Here is a 16,367-nt window from a genome sequence, read left to right as displayed (position 1 = left end):
ACAAAACAAAACAAAACAAAACAAAACAAAACAAAACAAAACAAAACTGTAAGTCAGCAGTTCTTAACCTGTAGATCACGACCCCCTACAGGTCAAACGATCCTTTAGTATTAATACCAAGACCATCAGAAAACACAGATATTTGCATTACCATTCATAACTAGCAAAATTACACTCAGGAAGTAGCAGTGAAAATAATGTTACAGCTGGGGGTCACCACAATGTGCGAAACTGTTTTAAAGGGCCTGCAGCATTAGGAAGGGCGAGGACCACTGCTTTAAGTCATCCCAAACTCTTCCTTTTATGTGGTCCTTTCCAAGTGACTTTCATTTCTGAGATTCCAGCTTGCTCTTTAATTTCCTGGATGATATCATCTTTTTGGTGGAGGAGGGAATCATTTGGCCTTTCCTGAACTTACCGTGGCAATCCTATCGAGGTTAAATATGATTAGTTTCTACATTTAACCTACAACTTTTAGTTCATTTTTATCTGTGGATCAGATCCAGAGCTACATGCATGCTAGGCAAACAACCCACCACAGAGCATGCTAGACAATCAACCTACGACAGAGCTTAACTTAGAACCTTTCCTGACGTCTGTAGATATATCTATAAACTGAGTCTTAGAGGTGTACTCTTGCTTTAAATGGTATGACATGATTTAACTACGTTTCAGTGTTCCAATGTTTTTCACCGAAATTCTTTAGATCTTTCCTTTTTCCTTTCTACTGTCTTCTTTATAAAAAGCTGTATTTATGTTCCATTCTCCTTTATCTTCACATCTACCTTAAAATAATGGGCTTAAATGATGCTGAGATTTTTTTTTTTTTCGGTAAAGTGATAGTGATATTTGTGCATTAAATGCTTGTGAGCTTTCCATGAGCACCATGGTATTTGTGGTTCTCACAACCCATCTTCCTTTCTGGTTAAGAAAATGACCCATTCATATCACTGGCTTCTCTCTTTCTCTTTCAAGGTCATATCTTACTCTTCTCTCAATGAGTTTATTGCTAAAAAGCATAGACTATCAGCCTCATTTTAAGCCTTCCGAACTCTCCAAATGTTTCACCAACCTATCAGCTTATTACTTGTGACAGTGTTTGTGTTTAGATTTAGGAAGACTAATGGGGTATGAATTAGCTCTCATGATTCATGAAGGAATTTTATGATACTACTAATAAAATATTTACATGAGAAAATGGAGTGGAATTTTTTTGTTTTTATGAAATTAGTTTAACTCTTACGACTCATTACTATTCTACAATCCAAATTTGTACCTTAATAATTCCTTTGTTCAGCTCAACAAAAGTTTATGTTCAAGTGATAGCATGACTTGAATTATAGTTAGTGTGTATTCCCTTTCTCTCTTTATTCATTTGCATCTTACCCTTTCCCCAAAATAACTCAACTGATACTTGTAGAGGAATCCTCATAGTCTCCTCTAGGCATTGGACCTCTAGTAAGGACAATACATTATTGTAGAAGCATACAGTAAACAAACCACTTTCATCATTAGCCAGAGAGCAGAGAAAAGAGGCAAAGACAGTATCCCACAATCCCCTTAAAGGTCACCATGCCAGTGACTTGGTCACCCAACAGGCTTCACCTTCAAAAGCTTCTGTTGAGTTCCATAAGGACACACTGGAGATTGCCTTTAATATAGGGACCTTCAGGGAACGCTCAGCAGCCAAGCTTAGTCTTACATGCTACTGTAACATTTCAGATAGGTGACATGTAATAAGCAGACTCTTACTTGGCTAATGTTTCTAAAAGTGAGGAAATCTAAGCTGGAAGGGACCTCATGGGGCCTGAGCTCTCTTGCATCATTTCATGGTAGGAAGTGGAAGGGCAAGACAACTCCTGTGTGAAAGAGGGAAGGGATTCAAAACAGTCTGTATCAGCAACCTTTGCTGCTAACAAGTAGTTCTCATGATCAAGTCCTCCCTTAACGTTATCTATGATATAATCCCCCTTAAGAGTCTACCTTTAAGCAATTTTGCCTTTAGATAAAATTTACAGCACATTTAAATAATAAAACCATTTACCTCTATAATGAAAATTCAGTCTCCTTTAAACATATTGCTGCTGTAAATAACCAAAATTTAATTTGAATTAGAAAAAAATTCATGTTACTAGAGAATGCAAACATCGTCTTTCTTTAAAAAGTTACTTTACAATTTCATCCATACAATATTTTTGTTTGGCTGGGTTTTGTTTCTGGAATTGGCATTACTGGGGACCGATCTCAGGGTGTCACACATGCTAGGAAACCACTTTCCTCTAAGCTGCATCCCAGATCTTTTTAAAGGCATTTTCATTTTGAGATAGGGTTTCAAAATTTGCTCACATTGACCTTAAACTTGGTATCTTCCAGCCTCAGCCTTGAGTGGCTAAAACGAGAGGGCTGCCCTATGAGACCCAATATACACTCTTAACTATAGCTACAATGCTATTTATGGGGACTCAGGAGCTCACTCATGTTACAACTGACAGTTTGGATGTCTTTCTAGTTCTGAACCTCTCTCCAGACTTGGGAATCACCATTTTACTCGATCCACTATCAGCTTGACTCCTCATTTTTTTTTTAACATTCTTTATATAAATGAGATAATGCAAAATTTGTCTTTGTATATCTGAGTCATTTCACTCAGTATAATGTCTCGGGTTCATCTGCGTTGTCACAAATGGGAGGAATTCCTTCTTTTATAAAACTGAGTAATAGCCCTTCCCCTGCTCTGTCTCTGTCTCTCTGTCTCTCTGTCTCTGTCTCTGTCTCTGTCTCTGTCTCTCTCTCTCTGTGTGTGTGTGTGTGTGTGTGTTGATTTTCCTTGTCCATGTATTGTGGGATATTTAACTTGGTTCCATATCTCGGCTCCTACACATGGTGCTACAGTGAACATGACAGTACTACTGAGTACCTCTTTGAGACCTTGATGATATTGTCTTTGGATGTGTGTGTAGAAGTAAGATCTCTAGATCACTTTGCATTGACCTTTTAACATTTTTAAAGGACTTCAGACCATTTTCCATGATGTCTGAACCAGTAATTTCAACCTGGTGAGATGCGCATGATTTATAAGAGTGTGTGTGTGCAATTTCTAACTATGAGAGAGCACTGAATAGGGTTACGTGCTAAACAGAATGGGAAAGGCTTATCATCTCTTGCTAGGGTCAGTCAGAGTCACCAAGAGATAAGTAAGATGCTACCTTGACACCAGATCACAGCTGAGGTTAATTACCAAAGAGTTGTTATCTATGGCGCTGCCATTGCTCAGGAGCTGCAGATGTAGACAATGATAACTTCAGTTAAAAGCCAAAGCAGGAAGGAATTCCCAAGTAGTTATGGTATTGTGATTGTCATAGGCTTTCCTCATGCTGAAGAAACCCTAATGCAGGCGAAAAGCTAGAGGTGAAAATATTGGGGTGAAGAAAACTTCATCTGTTTCCATCAACCCCAAGCCAAAAACAAACAAACAAACAAACAAACAAACAAACAAAAAATGGGGATGGGAGGAAGACTTCAAAGAGTCCAGTTAACAGATTTTTAAATTTTTTTTTTAGACTGAAAAATGTTTTGAGTTCTGGCAAGACCTAAGGGGTAGTCACATCCCAACATTTAACCAAAATTGTATGTAAAGGGTTTCAGAAATAAGAGGACATTTAAGAAAATGACAGGTTATAGCTGTGTGCTCTTGTGTCTTTAGAAAGCCTTCAATAGTGCATTGGTTATAGATGGTGTGGCTGAGGGGGATAATGTAAGGGAAGGAAAAGAATCAGCTCTTCTTCCTACTTTTAAGATCACAGCTGAAGGTAGATTATCAAATGTGCACAAGTTCATTTAATGCCAAGTTTCCCTGAACTCTGAGACTTTCATGAGAAAATGCAGACGCAGGTAAATGGGGAAGCCTATTTATTTCAATGCTAAGGATTTCATGAAGAGTAGACAGTTAGAGAAGTCTAAATGAACAAAGAGGTTGTGATATTACTTATGGTCCTAGAGAAATAAAAAGCCTGCTTTTGAAGACACCACTCCATGTCCTGTGTCTTCAAAACACATGAAGACATTTGCTGCTGCCATAGCAGAACACTTCCAGACAAGTCGTTTACAAACTACAGCTGGTTCCTCGTCACATAGTTTTGGAGTCTGAGAAATCCAAGCTCAAAGTGTGCATCTGGTCATGACAATTATGTTGGGTTGTTGCATGCTGAAGGACACCACAAGACAACACAAAAGAGATGGAGGGGAAAGAGAAAGAGCTACACATATCCATATCATCAGCCACCGGCATCGGTAACAACCCTCTTCTGCCATAACATTAATCCACTGATGAGATCAGAGCCTATATCCTATCCTTCAACATATTCGACTGGGGATTAGATTTCCAACACAAGTTATGGGACACTTTCAATACTTAGCCACAAGGTAAAGATGGTGATTCCTACCTCTCTAAGAGAGGCCTCATGAGTTTCTTTGGGGAAGAAGATCAGAGAATGACCTTCCTGGTTCTGCTGATTTTTTTTCAAATGCCTTGTTTGAGGCAACATGTGCTGAGCTCCATTGAGTAGAAACCCCTTTTTCTGTTGTCATCTGCTTTGGAACTCATTTGTGGAAAGAGATATGAACACGCTCTAGGGGGATCTGTGGGAGCAAGTAGAGTGCACAGCGGTGAAGCAGGAGAAGCAGGAAGAGTAAACAGATAAAGGCTGTGCGCATGTGCTGAAAGATGATGGCCCCGCTAAGTTAGGGAAAGGGAAAATCCCAAAGGGTGTGGTATTGCTACATACAGATTTCAGAATATGAAGGGCTGGCTAGGATGTTTGAGAGATTTGTTATCTAGAGATGAAGAAATTTGATATTTGCAAAAATTTGTTACCTGGAAGGGCAGAGGTATTGGTTATGTCCAGATTCTCACTGTTGGATATGAGTCACAGTACATCTTGATCAGTTGAAGGTCGTTGAACAGAACTAGTTTGTTCTGGTGGTTACACTGAGATTCACTAGAAAGAACTGAGGTGGGGGTCAAGGGGAGGTCCTCTGTGAAAAGCCACTTACTAAATCACTGTCACTTAAAACAAACAGATTGGTAGTGTAATTTTGAAGCAAGTGCATGATTGTATCTTCATTACTTAAAAAATACTTTGTTTAATCAAACCTGTGTGGCTAAAACCTTACATATTTAATACAATGTGTTACTTTTCACAAACAGAAACAACAACAAACATTTATACCTAGCTGTGAATTTCCGTATGATATCAAGCCAACACAGTAAACTGAGATAATTGTTTTTGTAGAACTGACAGTACAGCTAAGGTTTCCAAATACCTACATTGTGTGTGTTGTTTGTTTATGTGAAAAGTCCAATAATAGCAATGTGTTTCAGAATCACATCAATAGCTTCATCAGGTTCTGTAGTCAACTTAGCAAAAGGATGGAGACGTCCAATGTACTCTAGTCAAAATTGAATGTTATTTTTAAAACAGTTCTCAGCATATCTGTTATGCAAAATATAGTATGAAATACAAGAGGTATGGGCAGGTAAAAGGAATTTACCAAGAAGAGAAACAAAGGGGACTGATTGAAATATATTGTGCAGGGGCTGCAGATAAGTTCTCACAGAGTATAGAGCAGCTGGGGAAACTATATTTGATCTTATCTCATGAGACAACTTATTCTATAAGAATTCTTATAGAATAAGTTGTCTCCCTTGTGGCTGGGCATTTGGGTAGAGGGCGTGGTGAGCTATTACGATTGGGTTCCAAATATTTACCTCATTGTAGTTAGGTTCCAAGTCAACATAGCCCAGTTGTTAAAGTATAGGAATTTTTCTATTTTTGACCTTTGTCTATATAATATTCTTATTACTGTGAATTTAGAGGTGCATAATTATCTGTGGTTTTAGAAATAATAAAAATCATGTTTTTTAAATTAAGCTAAATTATGCCTTTTTAAATTATATTGGCAAAAGTAAAAAAAGAAAAAGAAAGAAAGAAAGAAAGAAAGAAAGAAAGAAAGAAAGAAAGAAAGAAATCAAATAAAAAAGAGTAAAAAACGACCAACTGGCACCGGTTGCTTTGTCTCCTCCCTTCTGTCAGCGTCCTTGTATTTAGAAGGCTGTGAGTATCAACTGTAAAAAACTGCTGACTCTGTCCTGGTGCAGTCAGCATGGTTTGTGTTGGCAGGCCTGCTTTTTCAGATGTGCTTTGGGATATTGGCCAATATGCTAAAAATGCAGCCTTGCTGCTGTTTCTCTGACTTCAGCATCCCGAAGTGGTGTTTTTCAGCTCTTATCTCCCTGACGTTGGTTTCCCTGCAAGTCTGGTACATTTAGATGAGCCATTAGCTCCTCAGACAAGGCTGCAACAAGCTCTACTTTACATCCGTGGCTTATTACCATTCTTGTTCATGGTGATTCTGTCAATGTTACTTAATTTTTAGCTTTCTGGGATTTTTTCCCCCCATTAAGATTCAGACGGCTTTGTGTTTCTCTTACTGATTCAACCAAGCTGTAAAACTCAAACATGTCTTAATTTTACCTTGTTGAAATCAGTGAAAACCCAGGGTTAGTTTTGCCATTAAAAAAGAAAAATTTCTGTGAGTGTCTCCAAGTATTAAGATAATGAAATGAACCATTTAGAAGTGTGCATGTGTCCCTCAACTCTGTCCTCAATCTGTAAACCTTGCTAATGTGTGTGCTTTGCTTTAATAATTCCAACATTTGGACATGGTCTACATGGCAACATGTTTCTTATTTACCTCTTGTTTCACAGGACTATGCATTTTTATGTTACCTTGATTTACATCATCACACTTCTGTATTTCCCTCTGTACAACTTACTAATATTTGAATTGAGTAGTTGAAAATCTAATGTTGGACATGTTTGTTATGGACATAGATAGTACTGTCACTTGAGTTATGACTAAGAAATTACTGAGAGGTAAAAAATGGTTGTAGTTTTGATTATTTTCAGGTTTTTTGTTGTTGTTGTTGTTGTTGTTGTTATTCAGCTTAAGTTAATCCGGAATTAGCAATTGGGCTTTGTCCTTGGGGTTTTTTGGCAGCATTGTGAGCAGTGTCTTTCTCCATGGTGCCTTGTGGCTCTCTGGCATTAGCAATTGGTGGTTCTTCAACTGAAGTAGAGGAGTAATTTATTCAAGGAGTAGCTTGCCAATAAATTACATGGAGCTTAGCATTTCTGAATTCTAGACTCTTCTGCACCTTGGCCTTGCTTTTTTGTGTGTGAGTCACATTAAGGAGAAGGGAATGACCTTCAGTCATCCATCAGTGTATTTGAAGAACATGAGTGTGCAGGGAGTCAACACTTAAGCCAGGGACACCTAGTTTAAAACATGGAACAGGAACATAGGGATTCATAGACATGCATTAATATATACATAATCAGTTGAAGCCAAAGATGATCTCCAAGTCTACTTCACCTGAAGTGACTTTTTTCTCTCAATTAATGAGTAATTGGAGAGAATTTTAAAATATTCTTCATGGGGGCGTGAGTGAAGATTTAGTGAGTGAGAACACTGGCTGCTCTTATAGAGGATTTAGGTTTGATTCCCAGATCCCACATGGCTGCTGTAACTTCAGTTCTAGGGGATATTATGCCCTCTTCTGCTCTATACAAGCTCTTCATATGTGTGGCACAGAGACATACATGCAAGCAAAACATACTACCAGATATATTTAAAGATTTTATATATGTTTATATAACATACAGTACATATACTATATATATTATATATGTGTGTGTATATGTATATACATACATATGTATATACATACGATAAAATACTGCTGGTTTTTATTGTTGTTATTGTCATTGGTAAAAGCAGGGCCTGGGAATGCAGTTACTTGGTTTCAATACCTTAGGAGTTTGGTAGAGCCTCACATGATTAGATTGGTTCCATGGTAGACTTTATAATTGGGCAATACCTTTCAATATTGTATGCATTCATTCATGATGATGGAAAGCCAGTGGAGAACTAGCTATTCCCATTACTTAAATAAGCTCTGATCCTGTCACTGCTACTTCACTTTGAGAGAATGTTTCTTGAGTATTCCCATGCCCAATATTTTCACAATGGTTCACTATCATTAGCTTTGAAAGAAAAAGAAAAACGTGGAGGGCAGCTCTGTGTTGTACAGAGCTCTATGTTGTATGTATGAGTTCTTACAGGCTCATGAGCTATCAGTCTAGAGGGCCTTAGAGGGAGATGGTGGCTCTGTGACTTCAGGCTACCTCGTTCTCTTTGTGTTTGCTGTTTCCTCTCTTCATTAGCTACAAACAGGGCAGTTAGCAAAAAACCAGAAATCCACAGAGCCAATATTTGCAATAAAATCCTGGGCCAAGAAACCACTCAAATAAAACTGGATGGTGACAGTCCACTACTAGCTACAGAACCTACAAGATTATCACCATGTCAGTGAAAGAGAAGGAAACAAAGCGACTGGGAACTGAATATCCTCCAAAGACATCACATAGTCTGTAGAAAACACAACAGGCTGCTTTTGAGCAGAGTTCTTCTGTCCAACTTTGATGTGATAGTTTTGTTTTCTCTTTCAATATTTTATTTTGTTACATTTTAATATTATCTTTTAGAAGCCTGCTCTTTTCTAGTGAGAGACAAAAAGGGAGTGGGTATGGGTAGAAGGGGAGGAGGAAAGGAGGTGGGAGAAGCAGAGGCAGGGGAAACTGTAATCAGGATATAGTATGAGGGAAAAGAATCTATTTTCAATTAAATGAAAAAAAGAAGCCTAATGTTCCAAGAAATGCATGTGGCAGTTAACAGGTTGACTCATTGTGCAGTAATTTCCAGTAAGTTCCTTTCCATTCCATTCTTCCCGCTGTAAAAGCAACAGCTGTCTGCTTTTAAACAACAAAGCACTGCACCTAATGTGCAGTGAGAGTTAGTTGAGTTTGATGGCAGTGATGGCTTCCATTATCCTAGGTGGTGGGCTTCTCTTTGCCAAAGCATTGCATTAGCACTATAAAATACAGAGATGCTAGGAGCTGCTGTTAGGTGGCTAATTAGACCAAGTCTACGTCAACGTTTTACCGTTTTCAGTGCAAAATATTAGGTTTAATTCATTTCCTTGGCTCTATTCCAACTGCAGAATTACATTCTGTTATACTGAATGTCATCTCCCATGGCTATGAGAAGGGTCACTTTTCATATCTCCTTTGGTGTTGTGATAAAGTTTATGAAGCCATTGAAATAACAGCCTTAGATTACAATTTTGGATGGCACATATATTCCCTGAACATAAAAATTACCGAAGAAATTAAAACACACTGTTTCTGTGCAGATGTGTCCTTTATAATACACATGCACTGTTAGACACAATGTAACTTAACTATATGCCTTAACTCTTGAGGAAGCCAGCAGGAGTTTTTGGCTTTTTGGTAATTGGGGGAGAATAGAGAAGTGATATTTCTTTATTGCTTGATTAGATTGGCTCTTGTTTTCCAGGTCCTGGATATAGTTGATGAAGGATGTGTAACATGGGGTTGGACTTGTACCTTTGAGTGGTTTCTCTCTTTTTATTCAAATGTGATTCTACGTAGGTACCCAGAATAAATAAGCCAAAACAGCATAGAAACCACAGAAGACATGCTGTATAAAGGTCTGTCTATGAAACATGCAGAATAAACAGTCTCACAGAGACAGTAGCTGGGCATGGGTAGTAGTCATAGACTGTCTTTGAAGAGTGATGGAGTCATTATGTATGTAAGTAGGTAGTGTTGTGGTTGTTTGTGTAGGAGTGGACTCATAACCAGTGAGTTTTACATTGTACAGTGCTGGGGAGTTGGGGGCGAAGCTTGGAACCTGGTCATGTGGCTTTCTCTTACTCACTCAGTTCATGGTTACAAGTTGAAGACCTCTGGACTCAGAGATGAACGCCGTCCCATAGCCAAACTTAGTTAGAGGCCGAGTTGAAGTTGGAGCAGATTCTTCATTTGGTATTTCTTTGTATATTAACTGTCTATGGTAAGAGCAGGCACAGCAGCAATGGAATCACAAATCCCTATCCAGTACCTTAGAAAGAAACAGTGTCAGTTTGCAAACAAGTCTCTACGATGCTGGGTCACTTGCCATTAAAGAAAAGACAGAAAGTGCGACCAATTAGCACAGTCTGTTCACAAACTCATTGTTCCGTTTGTGTTATATAGATAATGTCTCCATCTCTTTATAAAGAGGGGGAATGAAATCCACTCAGTGGTAAGTTTGGAAGCAAACTAGTTGGTGTACTACCCAAGTAGCAATTCAGCTCTTGACTAATAATATAAATATGTAACTGGATCTTTAGGATCAGAGTTTCTATCTGTGTTGAATATGAACACTAGAGTTGCTGATAGTATAATATTAGGCTTAGAGGATAGTTTATGGAATAAAACAAGAGAATTGGCTTTGAGGAGTCTAAACGTATCTCACTTGTAAATAGCTATAGAATTACCATCTTGCCAAGTCTAGTGACCCATGACCTTTAGTCCCAGCACTTAGGAAGCAGTGGCCAGCCAGGTCTACAGAGCAAGTTGCAGCATTGACAGGGCTATGTACTGAGATCCTGTTTCAACAAAACAGAAAAACAAACAACAAACCAAAACACCATTTTAAAATCCTTAAGAAAATTGGAATGCTATATATCATATTACATTTCAATCCAGGTATAACAATAGTTTATCTACATGGTTGATAAAGGCTAGAGAAACTTAGACTCTTTCCAAACAGAATCCTGAGGTGGTTCTTTGCTTTCTTTCCTTCTCTCCCCTCTCTCTGTTTCTCTGCCTCTCCCTGTCTCTCCCCTCCCTCTCCCTCTCCCACCTCTCTCTCTCCCTCTCCATCTCCTTCTCCCTGTCCCTCTCCTTCTTCCCCCCTCTCTCTTTTAATCTTGTCCTTTATTTTTCCAGAAAGGGTCTCATGTAGCCCAGGCTAGCCTTGAGCTACAGATCTTTTTGTCTCTTTCTTGTATGTGCTGAGATTATGGGCATACACCTTCCATGTCCCCTGCCACTGCCCTTTCTTTATTATTGATTAAAATTTCTCCCAACTAGAGAATGTGTAGTAGTTTGTGGGGAGCTAACATGGGCTAAGCACTGACCTCAGTTTCTTAAACCCAATTAAAAGCATGTCATCTGGAATACTGTCACTACTCTTGCAGAAGGAAATCAGTTTACGCATAGGAATCTACCAGTAAGCTTTCCAAAACTTTAGTTTCGGGATCAAGTTTTAAAATATAGAATAAAAAAGCTATTTAATGGTTTTCTTTTGCACATTTTTAAAAATTATGGAATCACTGAATATGTCTTTCATAGAGTCCCAATTACCCTTTATTTTCATGATACTGTGCTTTTCAAAGGCATATAAAGTTGTTAGCATTTACTGACCTTCAGCTTTTGTTGTAGGTGTTGGTATAGCCTTTTTAACCACAACTGTGAATTTTTCAACCTATAGACAACATCTGGGGAAGATGTGCGAGATTTCACAAAGGTGCTGAAGAACAAGTTCAGGTCCAAGAAATATTTTGCCAAACACCCTCGGCTTGGCTACCTGCCTGTCCAGACTGTGCTCGAAGGGGACAACCTAGAGACGTGAGTTCCATTCTAGCATTCAGTCTGTGAGCACTTACACCTCATTGTTTTTATACTAATGCTGACAACATGAAAGGAATTGCATCCTTCCAAAGAGATTTGTATCCTGGTGAAATATTTTATTTTGAAACAAATCTTCATCAACAGCCAGTTTTTATTACTTGGGAGTGTTGTTTATTTGTTGTTTCTGAATGTGTATTTCTTTTCTTGATCTCTCTCTCTCTCTCTCTCTCTCTCTCTCTCTCTCTCTCTCTCTCTCTCTGTGTGTGTGTGTGTGTGTGTGTGAGTATGGGTTTGTCTTTAGCAATATCTCAGTCAAATTGTGGTATTATTTACTCCTTCATTCTTTCATTTATTCCCTTCTTTCCTCTTATAGGTTTCAATCTTTTGTTATAATACCTTTCATTATTTGATTTTGTTTTGTGGTACTGGATTGAATCCTGAGCGTTACATGTGATAGGCAAGAACTCTACCTTTGAGTTATATCCTCAGCCTCAAATTACATCTTTTAAATATAAATTATCTCATACTTCAAGTACAAATCTTTTCTGAACCCTCATTTTGTGTTTCTTAGTAGTCTTAAAGATGAAACTGGCAAAAATGAAGCATCTTTATACATGAAACGAGCAAAAATGCTTAGATATCTGCAATTTGAGTTGACAAACATCTTCTAAGAAATTATGAGGGGAACAATTACAACAGGATCATAAAGCTAAGAAAGAAAACCAAAGTATCTAGAGCCTGAAATGAGAAGGAGAAAGACATTAAAATGAGCCAGAAGTCATGCATGCATGAGCATTTTAAATCACCAGGCAATTAGTCATCTATCGAGATCAAAGTGATGTGATTTTAAATTGTCGAATCCCTTTTTAAAGTATGTACTTCAACATTTCAACTGCAACACTTTCGTATGTTGGAATGTATGAGCAAAACACCCATGTAACTAAAAACCATATCTGGGATGATTGATTAAGAAAGACACCCAGCATTTACCTCTGTCCTCCGTGTGTAGATCTATACACATGTACACACACCTGAATAAGTATGCACACTACCCACAAAAATATAATTTTTTTCTGTTGATTTCATACCTCATAATAAGACAAATTTAACATTTGTTTTATTTTAAACTAAGCTATCTAAATACACTTAGAAATGCATATATTTTGTGAATATCCTTTTGTCTTCAAAGATTGTATATTAATTATTCTTGTTGTTGTATCTAATACATGTTTGACTTGCTGAACACCTGATAACATTTTCCCTGTTTAGGTCACATCGACTTAACCTTTTCCATAGCTCACTGAGGCATATAGTAGTATAGCTAAGCTATCAGATAGTGCTAGGATCTGAGAAGGAAGAGAGGGAACTTTTATTGAGCAATGTCGCCTTGCGCTCCTTTCATGAGTCATCGACATTTTGCCCAAATATCTCCATCCTTCACATGAGCCATAGATAGATAGATGAATATTTCATACTTCTTTTTAAAAATTTTAATGATTTGCCCTTAAATGTTAAAATGAGCATGACATTTGATTTATACCCACTCACTTGAGTTCATCTGTGTGTGTGGAGGCCAGAGGTTGACATTGGTTATCTTCTTCAATTGCTGTCAACTTATTGTTTGAGACAAGGTCACTCACTGAGTCTGAAGCTTGCTGTCTGAGCAAGGCTGGCTGGCCAGCAAGTCCTAGGAATCCTCCAGTTTCTGCCTCCTGAGTACTGGAATTCTAGGTGATCAGATTCCATGTGGCTCAGGGGGGTGAATTCATGTCTTTTGTGCTTGCAATGAACACACTTACCGACTGAGCCATCTCTAAGATCCACTTAGTGACATTTTTTTTTCAAGTAAAAATTAACAGAAAACCATGCAAAATAATTTCATTCTCTGCTTTTGATATACTATGCTGAAAATACCTTGCCCTGCTTAGCATAAATTTCCCACCATTTTCTAAGGGGGACATAAGAAGAAGAAAGGAAGGGGCATCTGATTAAATTGGATGCCACAGAATCCCTTTTGAACAAGATTTATGAGCTACTAGATAGTGTGGGTGGGTGTTCTTCTTCAAATCCTACACAGAGCTCTGTGGATTTGCTGTAGTTCATTTTTCTGCTGAGCCCTCTTCTGCTACAAGGTCACTTAATCATCCAGTAGAACAATTTATGTGAGTGGGTAGTTTTTTTTTTTAAAGAAAAAAAAGTTTGATTTTATTTATTCTCTTACTTGTGTGAGGAGAACATTGGAGAAAAACCATTGAAGTGGCACAGGTATTGAAGTTATTTATGGAGCTGGTTAGAGTTTCCCTTGACTTCTTTTTTCTTTCATCTTTGCAAATGTCATGCTTTAATTTCTGATCAGTGATTAGCCATGCAGGCATGCATGAAGGGACTATGGGAAAAACACTTATTACTAAATAGGGGTAAACATGTCCATGCTAAGGCTTATTCAGTTAATTTGACAGATCTCTATGCAAGAATTTTCAAAATGAGTAAAATTAAGGATACAGTATTCATAATGAAGTTGAAAAAAGGGCTAAAATAAAATTGTGGCAGGAATAATTTGAGAGTTCTGAAAGATTATTATTAGCTTTAGAATTAGGTTAGTTTTCCTAAAGATTAAACAACAGCAACAAAAACCAACTGCTTCTGGTATTGGGTAATATATCCATAGTGAACTGTATCACTCTTTGAAGATCTTATTGTAGCAAGAATCCACGCAGAGCAGGTGCAGTTGTGGAGATGGATGTTCAAGACTGGAAGGGATCTGTAGTGATGCTGAGGCCTGCCTGAGTCATGTGCTAAGGACTCAGAATGGTCAGAGGTGGAGGAAAAGACTTACTGGCCAAATGAATCATTTTTAAAATCCTGGATTAAAGTTCTAACAGGAAACAGTATCGAACACAAAGAATGAGAGAGGTGAAAGCCAGATAATAAAGGACCTTGTTATCTACACACCCACATCTTCAGAGTTTATCTTGAAAGTTCACAGGTAACATTAATGAGAAAAGAGTGGTGGATGGTTTAGGAAAGATGTTGACATGAAGTTACTCTTCAGAAAATGAACTTTATTAGGAGCGAGGAGGCTTCATGAACAGAGGAATCATGGCCATGACAGAGCATTTTAAGTGACAATACATCATATCAGAGGCAACATGATGGGCCCCAGAGGTAGGAGAGAATTACAGAAGCATTAGGAAAATTGGCCTCAGTAGTTAGCAGCCCGAGCTGCTCTTCCAGAGGACCTGAGTTCAATTCCCAGTGACTGTGTTTGGAAGCTGCTACCACCTGTAACATCCAATGCCCTCTTCTAGCTTCCAAAAGGACCCACCCCACATTTGGCATGTACAGACATGGGGTAGACACGGTGCCATATACACAGACAAATAAAAACATCTCTTGAAAAGAAAGTTATTTTAAGGTGAAAGGGTAGAAGAGGTAGTGTTAGCCATTGTAGACAGTGTTATAGGTAGTGTTAGCTATAGACAGTGTTATAGGTAGTGTTAGCTATAGACAGTGTTATAGGTAGGGCTATCTATAGACAGTGTTATAGGTAAGGCTATCTATAGACAGTGTTAAAGGTAGTGTTAGCTATAGACAGCATGGTGAAGGTGGAAAGTGCACAATCCAGAGACAGAGAAGTTGGGGAGCTTGGCTATAACCTCACATGACACAGACAAGAAAGTATATTTGTTTACACCTTCACATGATATTTTATATTCTAAGAACCAACCAGATCAACAGGGACTTGTTAATTCACTAGCTTTAGTGGACAGACTGGGGTAGGGAGTGGTAAGGGGTGGGATAAGCCTGGTCTGGTTTTCAAGCACCAGGCTATGATCTTACTGGTAGGGTTATGATCTAACTGGTAGTTGCTCCAAAGCTGGTAGAACCAGTTACCAGCTTTGGAGCAACTGGGTTAAAGAAGCAGAAGAGCAGAAATATGAGGAGACTGCTGGGAATTTGCATCATTAAAAGGCTCACCAAGTTCTTTGAAGTCTATGTTGGAATTCATAGACTTCCATTTATACTGTAGAGTCTGATTCTTCTCGTAGCATATGAAATTAGTCAAAACACCCCTCTGAGCTTCTATACTGAAAAATAGGAAGCAGCTCCATTATGAAGTCAGTGGTAACTCAGAGATCGGTGCTGCCTTTATTTTATTATTATTTACTTACCTACATTTGGGTGCGGGCGATGGCAGTCAGCACCTCATCTACACTAGACAAGCAGTCTGCTAAGTGAGCTCAACTGTCCTTATAGGTCCCAGGCATGAAGAACTTCGCTGCTGTTCTTTCTTTCTACTGAGTGTGAACCAAAGTCCTCTGAAGGCAAAGAAACCTAAAGTTTGATTTTGTATCTCTTTCTCTTGTTTAATATCTTCCATGAAAAAGTGGGTTTTTTGTTTTTGTTTTTTTTGTTTTGTTTTGTTTTTTGTTTTTTCGAGACAGCGTTTCTCTGTGTAGCCCTGGCTGTCCTGGAACTCACTCTGTAGACCAGGCTAGCCTCAAACTCTCGAACTCAGAAATCCGCCTGCCTCTGCCTCCCAAGTGCTGGGATTAAAGGCGTGCGCCACCACCGCCCTGCGTGTTTTTCTTTAAGTCCAGCTTTCTGTCTGTTCCATTCTTATCTACAAATTTTTGTGCCAACAATTAACTTCCAAAGAATAACTCAAGCCAATCCACAAAGCTTTGCCAAGGTTTCTTGATAAGATATTTTATATATATATATATATATATATATGTGTGTGTGTGTGTGTGTGTGTGTGTGTGT

The 16,367-nt window shown here is 38.3% G+C and overlaps 1 protein-coding gene across 5 annotated transcripts in view; it reads left to right on the top strand.

Moving 5' to 3' along the window:
- The window catches only part of Utrn (utrophin), a 429,847-nt gene that overhangs the window by 390,025 nt on the left and 23,455 nt on the right, over nt 1–16,367 (top strand). For all 5 annotated transcript variants that reach the window (XM_028779235.1, XM_028779234.1, XM_028779233.1 and 2 more), the window contains one exon: nt 11,461–11,597. In XM_028779235.1, coding sequence (XP_028635068.1) covers nt 11,461–11,597 — 137 coding nt within the window. The remainder of the gene's footprint in view (nt 1–11,460; nt 11,598–16,367) is intronic.

This window comes from Grammomys surdaster, unplaced genomic scaffold (genome assembly GCF_004785775.1).
Source record: "Grammomys surdaster isolate TR1022 unplaced genomic scaffold, NIH_TR_1.0 348, whole genome shotgun sequence".
Classification (NCBI taxonomy): Eukaryota; Metazoa; Chordata; class Mammalia; order Rodentia; family Muridae; genus Grammomys; species Grammomys surdaster.
This window is presented reverse-complemented; position numbering and strand designations above follow the sequence as displayed.